This window comes from Conger conger, chromosome 8 (genome assembly GCF_963514075.1).
Source record: "Conger conger chromosome 8, fConCon1.1, whole genome shotgun sequence".
Classification (NCBI taxonomy): domain Eukaryota; kingdom Metazoa; phylum Chordata; class Actinopteri; order Anguilliformes; family Congridae; genus Conger; species Conger conger.
In genome coordinates, this window is record NC_083767.1 from 21,641,694 (window position 1) to 21,656,362 (window position 14,669).

Genomic DNA, 14,669 nt, shown 5'->3' on the forward strand with positions numbered 1-14,669 from the left:
AAGATCAAAAGGTGCACCCCTGCGCGTTTTTCTCTCGGTCGCTGTCTCAGGCTGAGAGAAACTACGACGTGGGGGATCGAGAACTGCTGGCAGTAAAATTAGCCTTGGAGGAGTGGCGGCACTGGCCAAACGCGCAATTCCCGTCAGGCCCGCTGGGCACTATTTTTTGCGCGTTTCTCGTTTACGGTAACATACCGGCCAGGTTCTAAAAACATCAAGCCAGACTCTCTCTCCCGGGTTTATGATAAAACTGACCGGGAACACAATCCGGAACCCATTCTGTCTGGGGTTCAGATCGTGGCGCCAGTCATTTGGGGGGTTGAATCAGCAGTGCGGAGAGCACTACGGCAAGATCCGGATCCAGGGGGGGGTCCGCCCGTCTTTTTGTGCCCGCGAGGGTCCGGTCTCAAGTTCTGCAGTGGGGGCACGCCTCACATTTAGCGGGGCATCCCGGGGTTCGGCGCACCACAGATTTGTTGTCCCGGCGATTCTGGTGGCCCGGGATGGAGAGGGAGGTCCGTGAATTTGTGGTCGCGTGCCTCATCTGCACGCGCAGCAAGGGCTCTCACAGTCCTTTACAGTTACGGCAGTTACGTCCGTTACCTATTCCGAGGCGGCCCTGGAGTCACATCGCACTGGATTTCATCATGGGGTTGCCACCATCCGAGGGGAAAACGGTCATTTTAGTGGTGGTGGATCGGTTTTCCAAGGCGGCCCACTTTGTGGCACTGCCCAAGTTACCATCGGCAGTGGAGACCGCACGGTTGGTGGTTGACCACGTGTTCCAGTTGCATGGGCTGCCTCAGGATGTGGTATCGGATCGGGGTCCTCAGTTCGCATCCCGGTTCTGGCGGGCATTCTGTTCTCTGCTGGGGGCTTCGGCTAGTCTGTCCTCAGGCTTTCACCCTGAGACTAACGGGCAGACAGAACGCACCAACCAGACCCTAGAAAACACGCTACAGTGTCTGGCGGTTGACAACCCCACGTCATGGAGTCGTCAACTCACGTGGGCGGAGTATGCCTACAATTCACTGCAGAACGCCTCCACAGGGCTCTCGCCGTTCGAGGCGCAATTCGGCTACCCCCCGCCACTGTTCCCGGAGTTGGAGAGAGGGAACGAAGTGCCATCTGCAGAGGCCTTTGTTCGGCGGTGCCGGGCCACGTGGGGCAAGGTGCGGGCTGCTCTCATAAGGTCGGCGGCCAATCAAAAAAGATGGGCTGACAGACGCCGCCAGTCGGCACCCTGCTACAGGGTAGGACAACGTGTGTGGCTGTCCACGCGGGATCTCCCACTGCGGGTGGAGTCGTGTAAGCTCGCGCCACGTTTCATAGGGCCATTCAAAATAACCAAGAAAATCAATCCCGTTACGGTACGCCTGCAACTGCCCCGGTCTATGAGAATCCATCCTACATTCCACGTCTCTCGCCTTAAACCGGTGTTGACTAGTGTGTTGGCCCCTGCGGAGGTCCCACCACCACCTCCACGCCTTATTGACGGGGGGCCGGTCTACACCGTGCGGCGCATCATGGCGGAGCGTCGGGTGGGCAGGGGAAAACAGTATCTCATAGACTGGGAGGGGTTTGGCCCTGAGGAACGATGTTGGGTCCCCTCAAGGAACATTCTGGACCCTGAGTTGATCCAGGAATTTCGCAGGCGAGGGGCGGAAGGAGCGTCTGGGGCCGCTCCTTAGTGGGGGGGTCCTGTCAGGGTGGGAGGTAATACCCCTGGTCACCACCTGAGGGCTGAGGATCATTGATTACACCTGATCCTCATTTACTTCAGGGGAATTACCTCCCGGGAGACTATTTAAGCCCAGTCCTGACTTCCTTTCAGTGCTTCGCTGTTCGCTCTTATACCAAGACTCTATGAGTCAGGTATTGTGCTGGTGGTATTGTGTTGCTATTACGGGTAAGGTTGGCATGCAGTTGGTCGCTCTTTTTCACTGGCGCCTTCCTTTAAGGTTCTTTGTTCTTTTTATTTGAGACTCGTGTGAGTCGTGGGTAGAGGGACGGTGTCCCCTGTAATTGTATTTTTGTTTGTCTTTTCTTCCCGAGCTGCGTCTCGTGGGTTTTATTTTATCGTGCCTAGCATTTTTACGCTAGGTTGCATTTTCTTTTCGGGATTGCCTCAGTCCACTATATCACTGAGGGTTTACAAGCACCAAGTTTGGTTTGTTATTTCGCCCAGTTTTAAAGGGTTGTTTTATTTTCTCCTCAGCCAGTTTTTGGGCTTCATTTCTGTTTAGTTATTCTGAATCGCCTTCGGGTTTGTTTTTGTTCCTCCCTCTGTCTCGGGAGAAGGGAAGTATTTAGTTCCGTTTTGTTTTGGGGAGTATTAGTGGCGAACACGTTCGCGTGCGCGCTTTTTGAAGGGTTCTTCTCCTAGTCGCAACTGGCTCTCCGTCACCCCCAACCTTACAGCAACAAAAGTGAATACACCTGTAATCATTGAAACAAAATTGAGTACACCTGTGATTTAAAGTTAGCCTAATTGCATGCACATGGTTATAAAATGACCTGTGAACACCAGAACTCTCAATTTATATCTGCATGTCTGCATCATAGCTCCACATGGAAAAAAATTGCCAGAGGAATTAAAAAAATCTGATTGTGAGACTTCACAGAGATGGAAAAGGATACAGAAACACCTTTGGAAACGTACCGATAATCCATGCGAGCCCAATGTATTCAATGAGGTGTTTTACCTCTGTCACAGATTGCCGTGAGAGTTAGCATTCCGGGAATCTGGATGGGAGTGTGGTTGTTGGTCACACGGGTGTTTGTGATTCACGGTATGTTATCTGAGTAATTTTTATCTGCATTATTTTATTCATGTAACAAACTGTGATGGATGTGTTGCTTAAGAGTATAATGCTTTCAGACAACATGGGTGTGTGTTTAAAGGGCTAGTGTGACGACATTGCAGATAGTGGTTCTGATATGAACGGGCAGGTAGCTCAGCCAAAAATGTTCCTTGTAAAATCGTTTCATAATTAATGTTAAGATTAATCAGACAAACTCACACTCAGCATATAAACAAAAAAGTTAAGTTTTGTTCTTTATTGTAATGACCATAGACCTGCTTGTTGTGTGCATTATCTAGCATTCTAGTTTTTGGCTGGAGAGATATTAAATGTATTTTTTTAAATTACTTTGGGTGCGTTATGATACACAGCTCCAGGGTGATGTTGCCCTTACTTGCAGATCAAGCATCAGATTTCCAAACCCCATTCAAACTTTAACCATTGTAACCTACCATATAATGCTAAGTTGATCCTGAACAGCATTATCTGTGAAATGACAGTTATCGCATAGAACGAAGTTATGAATATTTCTAGTTTACTGTATCATTATATAGTTTTGGAGGAGTATGTGAAACATAGGTTTATATTAGAAATACAGCTCTGACCCAATTGGCAGGTAGGGCAGACAATTAATGAGACTGAATAGATAATGTTCCAGTGTCTAGTTCGATTTGTTCCCTGATAACTCTCTCTAGCAGACATTACATGCTCAATCAGAGGATTTCCCTAAATCATCTCCTCTGCGGCTATTTAAGACACACTAAAATGCCCTGGCATTGTGTCAAGTCTATTTTTACCATTTATTGCCCTCGATGTAACCATGCATATTTCAACAAACCAGGCAATGTCACAGGAGAGTGCTTCCTAGCCCTGGGGATGAGTATGCAGTCAAATCAGAATCATATACAGTATAAAATCAGTTTACTTAGAATCACACAGCTCCATTGCTTCCTTTGAATATTAGATCTTCCATATTTAAAGTAAATAGAATAGTGTTCAGATAACATTTTAAGCATTTCTCTGTCTTCACCACTCAAAAATAAATAAATAAATAAATAAATAAATAAATAAAATATGTATCGACTCACTGGTCCTTGGCTAAATCTGTTTAAGAAGCACTGCCTCAGACAGTGATAATTTGGATGAATTTATTTAGCATTATCTTTTTGAAAATAATCTCTTCCTGTGACCCATCATATAGCACTCGGTTTGAAATATCTTCAAATGAAAGAATAAAACAACCTTTGTCACGAGTCAACGGGTGTGGTAGATCTGATGAGAAATGCTGTAGTTGGATTTCATCATTAAATCCCCCACTTTCTTACTTCCTCGCAGTCACAACCAGTTCTAAATGACATGGTTACTTCAATGTCTTATTAATGTTTTATGAACATTGTTTAATATATTAACAAATATTGGCTTTTGCTTCATTTTTGAAAAGGCACTTTTAAGCTGGCGTGTACCAAAATAATACAGAATCTTATTGCTCCGCAGAATAAAATCGAGTCCTGCATGTCTGCGCTGAATCTTACAATGGACACAGGCAAATATAAGCTCTGTGTGCTTGTTTATATGGATTTCCTTTAAGTCTGAATTAAATTTTTTTGGTTCATTCAGGTACATAATAGAAGATTTTATCAGAATGGTCTTAGGTGCGAAAAGCCCTTCTTTTTAATTTTCTGCCCATTGATTGAGATAGTCAAAGGTATTGTGCCTGAGATAGAGTTTAGTTTTTGGGTCTCTCACCATAGATAATTGGCACCCTTGTGGTTGAGTTGTTGACGTCTGAAATTATTGTCGCAATCATATTTATATCTGATGTAATAAAACCGCAGAAATGTGATGCCAGATTGCTGACTACTAGCGATAATCTATTAGATTCTTATCAGCCTCTTATTTGCAATGCAGGGCAATAAAACAGCGCGCTCCCCCATGCCATGCTCACGGTTTACAACCCTGACATCATCACAGACTCAGACAATAAAAGGCATATTCTAACAATCCTTGATACCATTTCTCTACATAATAAAATGATCAATATACAATTATATACAAAAATATATACAAAATATACAATTCAGAAGTTGCATGAATAAACACATGGGTTTTTTTCTCTGGCCAACATATTTCCGGTTTGTTTTGCAAATTATTAGATATATTTATGGAACTAAATATGCCATGTCGACCTAACTTTTAAATAAAGTTCAATTTTAAATGTGATGCAGATTTGTTATAATGCATTGAGTAATCCTTTTTAGAGAGCTTTTTGAACACTTTGGGCATGCTTTATAAAAACATACTCTCATATACTGTATGTGTATAAAACACATGTGAATATTATTTTTTACATTTTGTATCAAAACATCTGTTTGAATAGAAAAAATATGCTTTTATATACGCACGTTCATGTGTCTGGACAAAATGATATGCAGTTATTTTGTATTTGGAGTGATTTGGGGACACCTGGGTGCAGTTTTGGGGAAACCCATTTGGAATTTGAATGCCTGTTGATATCTTTACCAAAAGTTGACAGTTTATGCACAAATATTAAGTAGTTCTGGGTTGGTCCTTGACTTAGAAATGTAGATATTGAACACTAAACTATAAAAACATAAGGTGTTTTGCTTTTTTTTTTTTTTATATATATTTTTGTATGCAACTAGGTTTTTGTATTTAAAAAAACAAAAAAAATTAACGGAGTCATTTTTTCCATAAAAATGAAGAGCAGAGTTTATATATATTTGTTGCATGTATGGGCCTTTGACATAGCTCTGCATAGCTATGGGATGTTCATGGCTGAGACCTTTTCTACAGCAGAGTCATTTATGAACTTCGTTGTGAAAGAGCTGCCTTGTTTATCAGGTGTGCCTATAACCACAAGCCTGCTTTTTTTTGGGGAAAGACACTTCCATGACATTCGCACAAAAGTGTGTGTTATGTGTAATTCCCTGTGCCACCGATCCTGAAGTGGTGAAGAACCAGTGTTACTTCCTGGTCTAGGGTCAGGTCGTGACAGGGTAAAGGATAGGGAAATGCAGTGTAGAACGGGAAGTGTGAACAAAGCCAACACTGTAGGCCGACGAGTAACTCCTGTCTGCCTAAACTGCTACGTACGGCACTGATGACCCAGACGCAGACCACGGGATAATCCAAAAAAAGATCCAAGACAATGCCAAAAACAGCAAGTAAAAGAATAGTTGGGAAAACAAGCAAAGGATCAAAATTCAAGTCAAAGGGCTAAGGCAGGAAACGGTCACAAAACAAAGCAAATAGTCAAAACCAAGAAAGCAGAAGGGCAAACAAAACCAGAGGGCAAGGCAAAACTTGAAAATAAAAACCAAAGGGGTGTCTTTTATGAATCTCAAAAATAGGCATACAAAAACTCTATCAATGATCAATGTTCTGACAATGGAAGCGGAGACTGAGGTTTAAATACATGAGGGAAGGTGACAATCTAGGCGGGGCTGGGAAGAAGGTGGGCTAAACAAATAGACAACAGGTGGGGAAACATAATAGGGTAATAACACCATAACAGCGGGGAGACACAAACGCGGACTGGGTGCACGTTAAACATGTAAAACATACGGCTCCGGATTCAGGAGTAGACATTTGCATAGATTGAAGACGTAGTGATAGTCAGAGTCAGGTGCGAACACTTCGCTGAAACTAAGCAAGTAATCAGGGATAGCATAGGGAGGCGGAGTTATAGAACAGTGCGGTTGTGTTATAGATTGTGTTAGTGAATTAGTTACGTGAATAATTCTAAACTACCCAATAAAAGTGACTGTTAGTTACTTAGACAGACAGTAAGTGTATTAATCGGATTCGTACTGTACAATATCTAGATTGGTAGTAGTTAGTAAGAATAGTAAGAATAGTGCTTTACAACATTCAACTACCGAGAGAAGCAGGAAGTAACAACTGCGAGATTGGAAGGAATGTTGAAATCCTGAAAACTACCATAAACACCCAAATAGCAGACGGGAGTGACTCGGCTGGTAAACATTCAGATGCAGACATAACGGGGGATCATGAATGAGAAACTGTAATGAGAAACGATAACCAAGGCTGTATGAAAATGAATAAACACTAATAAACAGGACAGATACAGAAACATTTCATAAACAAACCAAAATAAATCTCAGCTAGTCTTCGAAAGCTTACTGGTCTCAAAGTGGTGTGTAGCCAACCCCCAACGGAGATAGATCAGGTCTCGTCCCAGGATCGCTTTCAAAAATAAAAAAGGAAAAATACAGCAAAAGAACAAACAGCATCCCGTTGGAAGGATGCACTCTAGCTAATATGTCAAGCAGAGGGGCGAAACAGTCGAAGTTAGGGTGGGCGAACAGAGTTGAGCACAAATCGCTAGGTCAACCAAACCAAAAATTGTTGGGCAAGAATCAGGACCACGTTTCCTGATAACGGTGTCTCTTAGCATTTTACGAAGGCTCAAAAGCTATACCTTACTGAAGTTCTAGGCATATTTTCCTTAGGAGGTTGCTTAAGGCATGGCTTCTACATGCGACGTTACTGGGCCCATTGACTACTCCAGGATTGATTATTCACTCCATGCATCGACTGCTAGACTGTTAGAGAAATTAGTGTTCTTTATAAATAAAACACTGCATGAATACTTACAAATGAACCAGAGTCCAAACACAGCCAGTAAAATATGAACAGAAGGTTGGTCCAAGAAACAGAAGTTGAAAACAAAAAGGGTCGATACACGGGAAGTCAGACAGGAAAAACCGCTGGAACGGATGACCCAAATGCATGACAATCTGGCAAAGACTAGACAGAATAGACAGGTTTAAATAGACAGATAACGAGGGGAAATAACAATCAGGTGTGCGCAACAATCACTAAGTGAAATACAGGTGAAGCAAATGATAGAGAATGAATGAACTGATAGACAGACTACGGGAAGCACAGGATGGGTGACAAGAGGCAAAAATGCTGAACAGTTAACAGAAAATACGTATCATGACACAGAGACTTCTGTCAAACTTTATATCACTAATGTAAATAAATGAATGATTTATTGTGACTTGCAACTGAATGAAATTGGGCCTCTTTGTTGCCTCATGTTGCTCTGCAAACTCACATATCTGTGGATCACTCCATCCTCCTGTCTGCCCTGTCAGCAACGGGCATCTGTGGCACAGCCCTGGACTGGATTGAGTCCTACCTCTCTGGTCGCTCCTTCCAGGTTGCCTGGGCTGGTTCGGTATCGACACCTCGGCCCCTCGCCACAGGAGTTCCCCAGGGCTCAGTCCTTGGCCCACTTCTTTTTTCTCTCTACACTCGCTCCCTTGGCCCTGTGATCACTGCACATGGGCTATCCTACCACTGCTATGCGGACGATACCCAACTCTTCGTCTCATTCCCGCCGTCTGATACGCTGGTTTCAGCCCTTATCTCTGCTTGCCTGAGGGACATCCAGAGCTGGATGGACAACCACCATCTAAAGCTCAACCCAGGTAAAACTGAAATGATATTCATCCCTGCTAATACCTCTCCCCATCTGGATCTCTCCATTTCCCTCGGGGATACCACACTCACGCCGTCACCCAGTGCAAGGAACCTCGGCGTGGTGATGGACAGCAGACTGTCCCTTTCCGAGAACATTGCGGCGGTGACCCGGTCTTGCAGGTTCTTCCTATACAACATACGGAGAATCCGCCCCTTTCTCACCCCCTACTCGACCCAGCTCCTGGTCCAAGCGATGGTTCTGTCCCGCCTGGACTACTGCAATTCCCTCTTGGCTGGCCTCCCAGCGTCCGCCATCAGACCCCTCCAACTCATCCAGAATGCAGCAGCTCGTCTGGTCTTCAACCTTCCCAAATACTCACATGTCACCCCCCTGCTTACTTCCCTCCACTGGCTGCCTGTCATGGCTCGCATCAAATTCAAAACATTGGTGCTAGCCTTCCAAGCAGTTAAAGGGTCTTCCCCAGCTTATCTGCAAAAAATCATCAGACCCTACACCCCTGCCAGACCTCTTCGTTCAGCCTCCACAGGCCGCTTGGCACCTCCCCCTCTCAGAACCTCCACCTCACGCTCACGACTACTGTCTGTTCTGGCTCCACGGTGGTGGAACGAACTCCCCGTTGAGGTCAGAACTATAGAATCTCTCCCCACCTTCAAGCGCAAGCTGAAGACACACCTCTTCAAACAGCACCTCTCCCCATCCCTCCCTACCTCCCTGTGAACCTTAATTGTTGTCTCTGTGACTTGTGTATCGGTATTTTAGTTGGCTAGGTAAGCAGTGTTTGGATAGTTAACTTTGGTGACTTTTGCTCTGTTTGTTTGTTTGTTCAAAAAAAAATAAAAAAAAATAAATGGCCCTTGTCCTTATCTTTGTTGTACAGGTAGCAGTTGAAATTGTACTTACCTCTAGGGTCTTTCAGCGAACTTATCCCTGGTTATGGGTATGCACTTTGTTGTACGTCGCTCTGGATAAGAGCGTCTGCCAAATGCCAATAATGTAATGTAATGTAAATATCAAAATGCTGAATGTCAAACCTATTTTATAGCTGATACATCACCTCTGGAGGTAAAAGTCCTTTCAATGCAGCATTTTCATTGTTTGATTATTTTATCCAAACCCCTGTATCTCTGGGAGTAATAGATTAGGCAGTCTTGGGCAAGCTTTAATTAACTGTGTACCAAACAGAAATAGGCAATTGGATAAGCTATGATTAACACCAAACTAAATGTAAGAATATGTGCCTTGACCAACAATACAAAAATTCTACTTTGTAAGAGCACGTGTATTAACTAAGTGTTACAGGATTCACAGGGGGAACCATTTTCTCTTGTAAAATTTATATTTCTTTTATTTGTTTCCTCCCTGTGTCACAGTGCCAGGCATGGCAAGGTAACTGCATGAGAGGGTGAACCTAGAGATCCCGGAATGGCTGCTTGGATGTTTTATTACTCTTTCTGGGGTAACAACACAGTATAAACAAATCAAACAAAAAGCCATACAGTATAGGTGCAACGAATAATTGACGTAGTCGACTAAAATCGATGAGCAAACTAGTTGCCAACTAATTTAATTGTTGATTCGTTCGTGACATCATTGCATGTGTTTTTTGCGCTGACTCGGAATACTCTGACTTGTAGGCATTACCACTTACTGGAGTCAGAGTATTGGCAACAGAGGGCAATGGCAACACCTTCATGACCAATAACCACCCTGAAGTGGTTTATTTCCTTCGAACTTCAGTGGTTTATACTCACCAAATATTGGTTGGCAGCATGGTGGCACAGTGGATAGCACTGTTGCCCTACAGAAAGAAGGTCCTGGGTTTGAATCCTGGCCTGGGCCTTTCTGTGTGGAGTTTGCATGTTCTCCCGGTGTCTCTGTGAGTTTCCTCTGGGTACTCTGGTTTCTTCCCCAGTCTAAAGACATGCAGGTTAGGCTGCTTTGCTGCTCAGTCAACTCACCCTGTATAAATAAAGGTTAATACAAATAATTCTGCGCTTATTACACATCCACCTTAACTAAGTCACTAAGTCACTAAGTAGATGTCATGTGCAGTGTCCATCTTAGTTAATGTTAATTTACCTAACTAATGATAGCATCAATGTTAGCAACACTGTCCGTCATCTTTAACATAGCCTACTATGTGGAAACTATGACTAGACCACATTGTATGTATTTCTTGAAACCAAATCGTTTCTATAGCGATGAACGGTTCTGGAAAAAAACTGATTTAACATGGCATTTTAAACAAGGGATACGGGCGATTCACACCACTCCTGTCACAATTTTTATTTTCTCATATTTTGTATCAGTGGGAAAGTTCATTAAAAGACATATTTATTCATCTGTATTGTCTTTATTGTTAGTTAGCAGATGCCTAAAACAACCTCAAGATAAATTTAAAAGCTGATTGGCTAAATAAGAGCCATTGAGTAATTGTGCGATTCATAATCTGAATAGTCGATGATTAGTTTCAATAATCGAAAGATTATTCAACTATCAAAATAGTCGTTAGTTACAGCCCTATACCGAAATATATTACCAATCAGCCGCAGCTGTGCGTATCTGTATTTGGTGCTATTCTCTTCCTCCTCTTTTGGAATAGAAATTATACTTGCATAACACCAATAAATGGCAGAGAAGATGGAAAAAAAAGATTAACATATCATTGCCAGAAACAATAAAATGCATCCTGTTACACATGAGTGATTACAGATCTGTTTCCTTTGTGCGTTTTACCCCTGTGGCTGATGGGTGACTTACCCTGGACCTGCCATATCTTCCCAGGGCCTGTGGTGAAGACAGTGTCCCCCAAACAGGAGAGCAAGGACTGCAAGCAGGAGAATCTTCCAGACAAGGGCAGTGAGAGCGGCACCTCGCTGAACCAGCTGTCCAGCTCCAGCTCCGAGACCCACTCCGAGATCGCCTCGCCCCAGGACGGCCATGAGCCGAGAGGGACGGGACTGGTCGGAGGGACGGGAGTAGAGGCCGGGCGGTGTTCCTCAGCACCACGCGGGGCCCTGCAGCCTACCTCCTGCCAGCCCAGCGCGCTCACACTGGGCCGGCCCTCCATGAAGGGCTCGGTGCAGTGGATGCGGCTTCCGGACAAGCGCCGCAACAGTGAGCTCTTCCAGTCTCTGATGGGCAGCGGCCCACGCAAGGGGGGTCTGAGCAGGCAGAAGACCACAGAGAAGCTCAGCACCGAGGAGGAGATGAAGCAGTGCATCCAGGACTTCCAAAAAATCAAAATCCCCCTCAAATTCCCCCAGCGGAAGCGGCAGTGGCAATCCGAGCTGCTCCACAAATACGGGCTGTGAGATGACTCTGGGCTCATTCCAATCACTTATTTTTCTCCTCTTTTTTCTTGCTTTTTTTCTACTCCACCCATCTGGAGAGGCCAGAAAAAGAAATTGAGACTGATAAATCGAGAAAAATGAATTTGCAAAATGGAATATCCTTGCTCCTTCAAATGTCAGTTCAAAGTCACATTAGTTAGATTTATATGCCATGCTTTCCAAAGAAAGGATGTGGTCATGTTTTCCTGCTCAAAGGAAAGATTGGGAGTTCCTATCTTCTACTGTAGCTCTGAGAAGGAACATTTAACGGTTTGGAATGCTCTTAAAGATGGCAGACATTAATCGATTTCCAGGTCAGGAGCAAGGAAAAGAAAAAAGAAGAGAAAAATAAGCAATTGGAATGAACACTCTGTCTAATTTCCTCTTGTAGCCTTCAAGATGCTACAGTCCCTCATTCACTAAACGGATAGAGTGGCTCTCCTGTGGTGCCTACAGTACCCTAGATTTCAATGGTGCAGGTGGAATCCCCTTGTTCACTTGCAGCAATGCTACTCCTACCCCCAATTATGTGACCAGCTGTTTCAAGCATAGCCTAATCTCAGCACTTTTTTCCAGTAAAATTGGGTAGCCACTAAAACAGAGACCTTCTGCTGCTATGAAACTGTGAAGTTAATTTCCCACCAGTGAATAATACAGTATATGCTTTACAATTGTAATGGACATACTTCTGTAAAAAGTGTACATTTATGGATGTGGTTCCCCTTCATTCATATTGCGAGTTGTTGAGTAGTTCTGTCTCAAACAGCTCTAGTGAGAAGTTGGTGAGTGTCTGAGCCCTAAAAACAGTTGAGTAATAGATCACAATAATTCATGCCAGTGTGCATATCTTGACTGTGATGGTTGTACAAATGGGTCCTAATTAATGTGAATTGTTTTGTGGTTTTATCTATGCTTCTTATAATTTGTTAGGTGCTGTGATCAATTTGTGATGCCAGTTGTTTAGAATATGTCATCAGCATACAGTCGTAGAAATGTTTGGAACCTTGTATAATTCATTAGAATTGCCGTTTTGTATTAAACAGAGAGGAGAGGAGAAGAAGAAGGGTGATCAGCTAAGGTGTAATGATGTGTCACATAGATGTCAAAATATAGAACTATTCAAACATCAAACAGTGTTGCATAGAAGTTTCACTTAATCGCAACAATAATCAATAATAGAACAGATAGTGTTATCTTCTATATATCTCGATACCAACCAGTCCAGGCTCTTTTAAAACATTTTTACATTTTCACTCTAGATTTCATCCTTTATGTATGTTTTAATCCTTCCAATTCCAACGTGCGAATGACAGATTCTGTCAGATCAGAATTGACAACTAAACAGAGCGTGCTCTCTAGCCATGGTATCAGAACTCACTTTCTTTTAACTTGATAACTATCTGTCTCACGGAATTCAGATTTATTTTAAGCCACTTAAAAAAGTTGTATACTTATGCACGTTATATATTGTGCACATTATTTTGTTTGACAGACACTCAAATAAACTTGTTGATCTACCATTACTCCCTTCTCCCCGATGGCCTACTAGGTGCTTTGGATGGAAAGGAATTTCCAGGAAGAATGCCAGAGAGAATGATCCTCTGATCCCACCACTGTATAATCAATAATAATCATCATTTTGGTAAAAAATTGTGAAATTTGTATAGAAAACATATTCCTTGCATTCATCTCTATTCATCCTTCTATCAGATTCAGATTTTCGGGAAGAAAACTTCAAGGGTCTGGACAACAGTAATGTGGATGGATATACTAACACGCACAAGAGCTATTTTCAATATAATTTGTTATTTATTTAGAGGACACTGGGGATATAGTTATTGATGTTTATAAGTAGCTTCAAGAGAAAGTGATTGGTATTATCAGAGGAAATCATCGGATGGGTATACAAGCAGTTTCATGGTTGGTATCCCAGCATGTGACATCAGGATTTAAAATTCCAGAACTACACCAATAAATCTCATTTCATTTTCTTTATCGAAAGGTTATTTTTATTGCATGAAATTGTCTTTATTGTTTCACTTCAACATACCATCATCAGTTCATGAATAAAAAATAAAAAAAACAATGAAAAGTTCCATTTCCTAATGACCTATGGATATTACACCTTAGTTGATTGTCACCCAGAAATAAAAAGAGCCAGATTCATTCAAATTCATCAATTGAATGCTATTCAGTCAACACACTCCGGTTTATTCAGTGCCTTATCTCAATAAGAGACTTACAGTATTGAGATATGGAATTAAGATGCCCATACCAATGAAAATCAGTCTGAACAGTTTGAACCACCCTTTCATGCTTAAACTTGTTGTCTGAGTCAGATTTCTATCATGCTTAATCCAGCTCAATGAGCTCTGTAAAACCGACTGTTACTACTTCAAGATGAATTTATACCATCCTGGTAATATAATAAAAATGAATTGTTGATGTTTCTCATTAGTTTCCTTTAAAAATTCCCAAGACAAGATCAACTTGATTTAATTATATATATTATACATATACCCTGCCATTTAACCACTTATGGGTGGATGCAACCTGCACGTTATATCTCCCTTAACAGATGGTTTTGTTTGATCATATGACCGTTTTTCAAGACTCATGACCGTTGAAATGCATTGTGATTCCTAGGACTTTCTATGGGATTTCTATAGGGTACCTTAGTCCACAAATGGGAACAGTTTAATTTGTTTCCAACAAATTTATCTGTACATGGAACCATGCATGTATGGATGCCTTGAAGATACATAATGTAATTGAGGTATGAACAGATACCAGAATTGCCCACATTTTAAAGGTACAATATGTAAGATTTTTGTATTAAAACATTGTTATGAGACCATAAATCCCTTCCTATCATTGAAAAATGTTGACTCACCCTCTGACTGTGTTTATTGTCCTTAAATTTGGGTTTCAAAATATGCAGTTGACAGCCCAACACTCTGTACCAAAACATTGCACAAGTTCATTGGTTGTAAATTGGTTTTAATTGCCACAGCCAATGGCGTTTCAATGTCAGCGCAT

The 14,669-nt window shown here is 42.4% G+C and overlaps 1 protein-coding gene across 2 annotated transcripts in view; it reads left to right on the plus strand.

Annotated features, from left to right (window-relative positions):
* The window catches only part of LOC133135315 (BTB/POZ domain-containing protein KCTD8-like), a 59,596-nt gene extending 47,984 nt beyond the window's left edge, over nt 1-11,612 (plus strand). The window contains exons 2-3 of one of the 2 annotated variants that reach the window (XM_061252225.1): nt 11,083-11,235; nt 11,302-11,612. In XM_061252225.1, the coding sequence (XP_061108209.1) occupies nt 11,083-11,235; nt 11,302-11,612 (464 nt within the window). Of the gene's footprint in view, nt 1-11,082 lie in introns of both variants that reach the window. The other variant, XM_061252224.1, reaches the window with a different exon arrangement.
* The last annotated feature ends 3,057 nt before the right edge of the window (nt 11,613-14,669 follow it).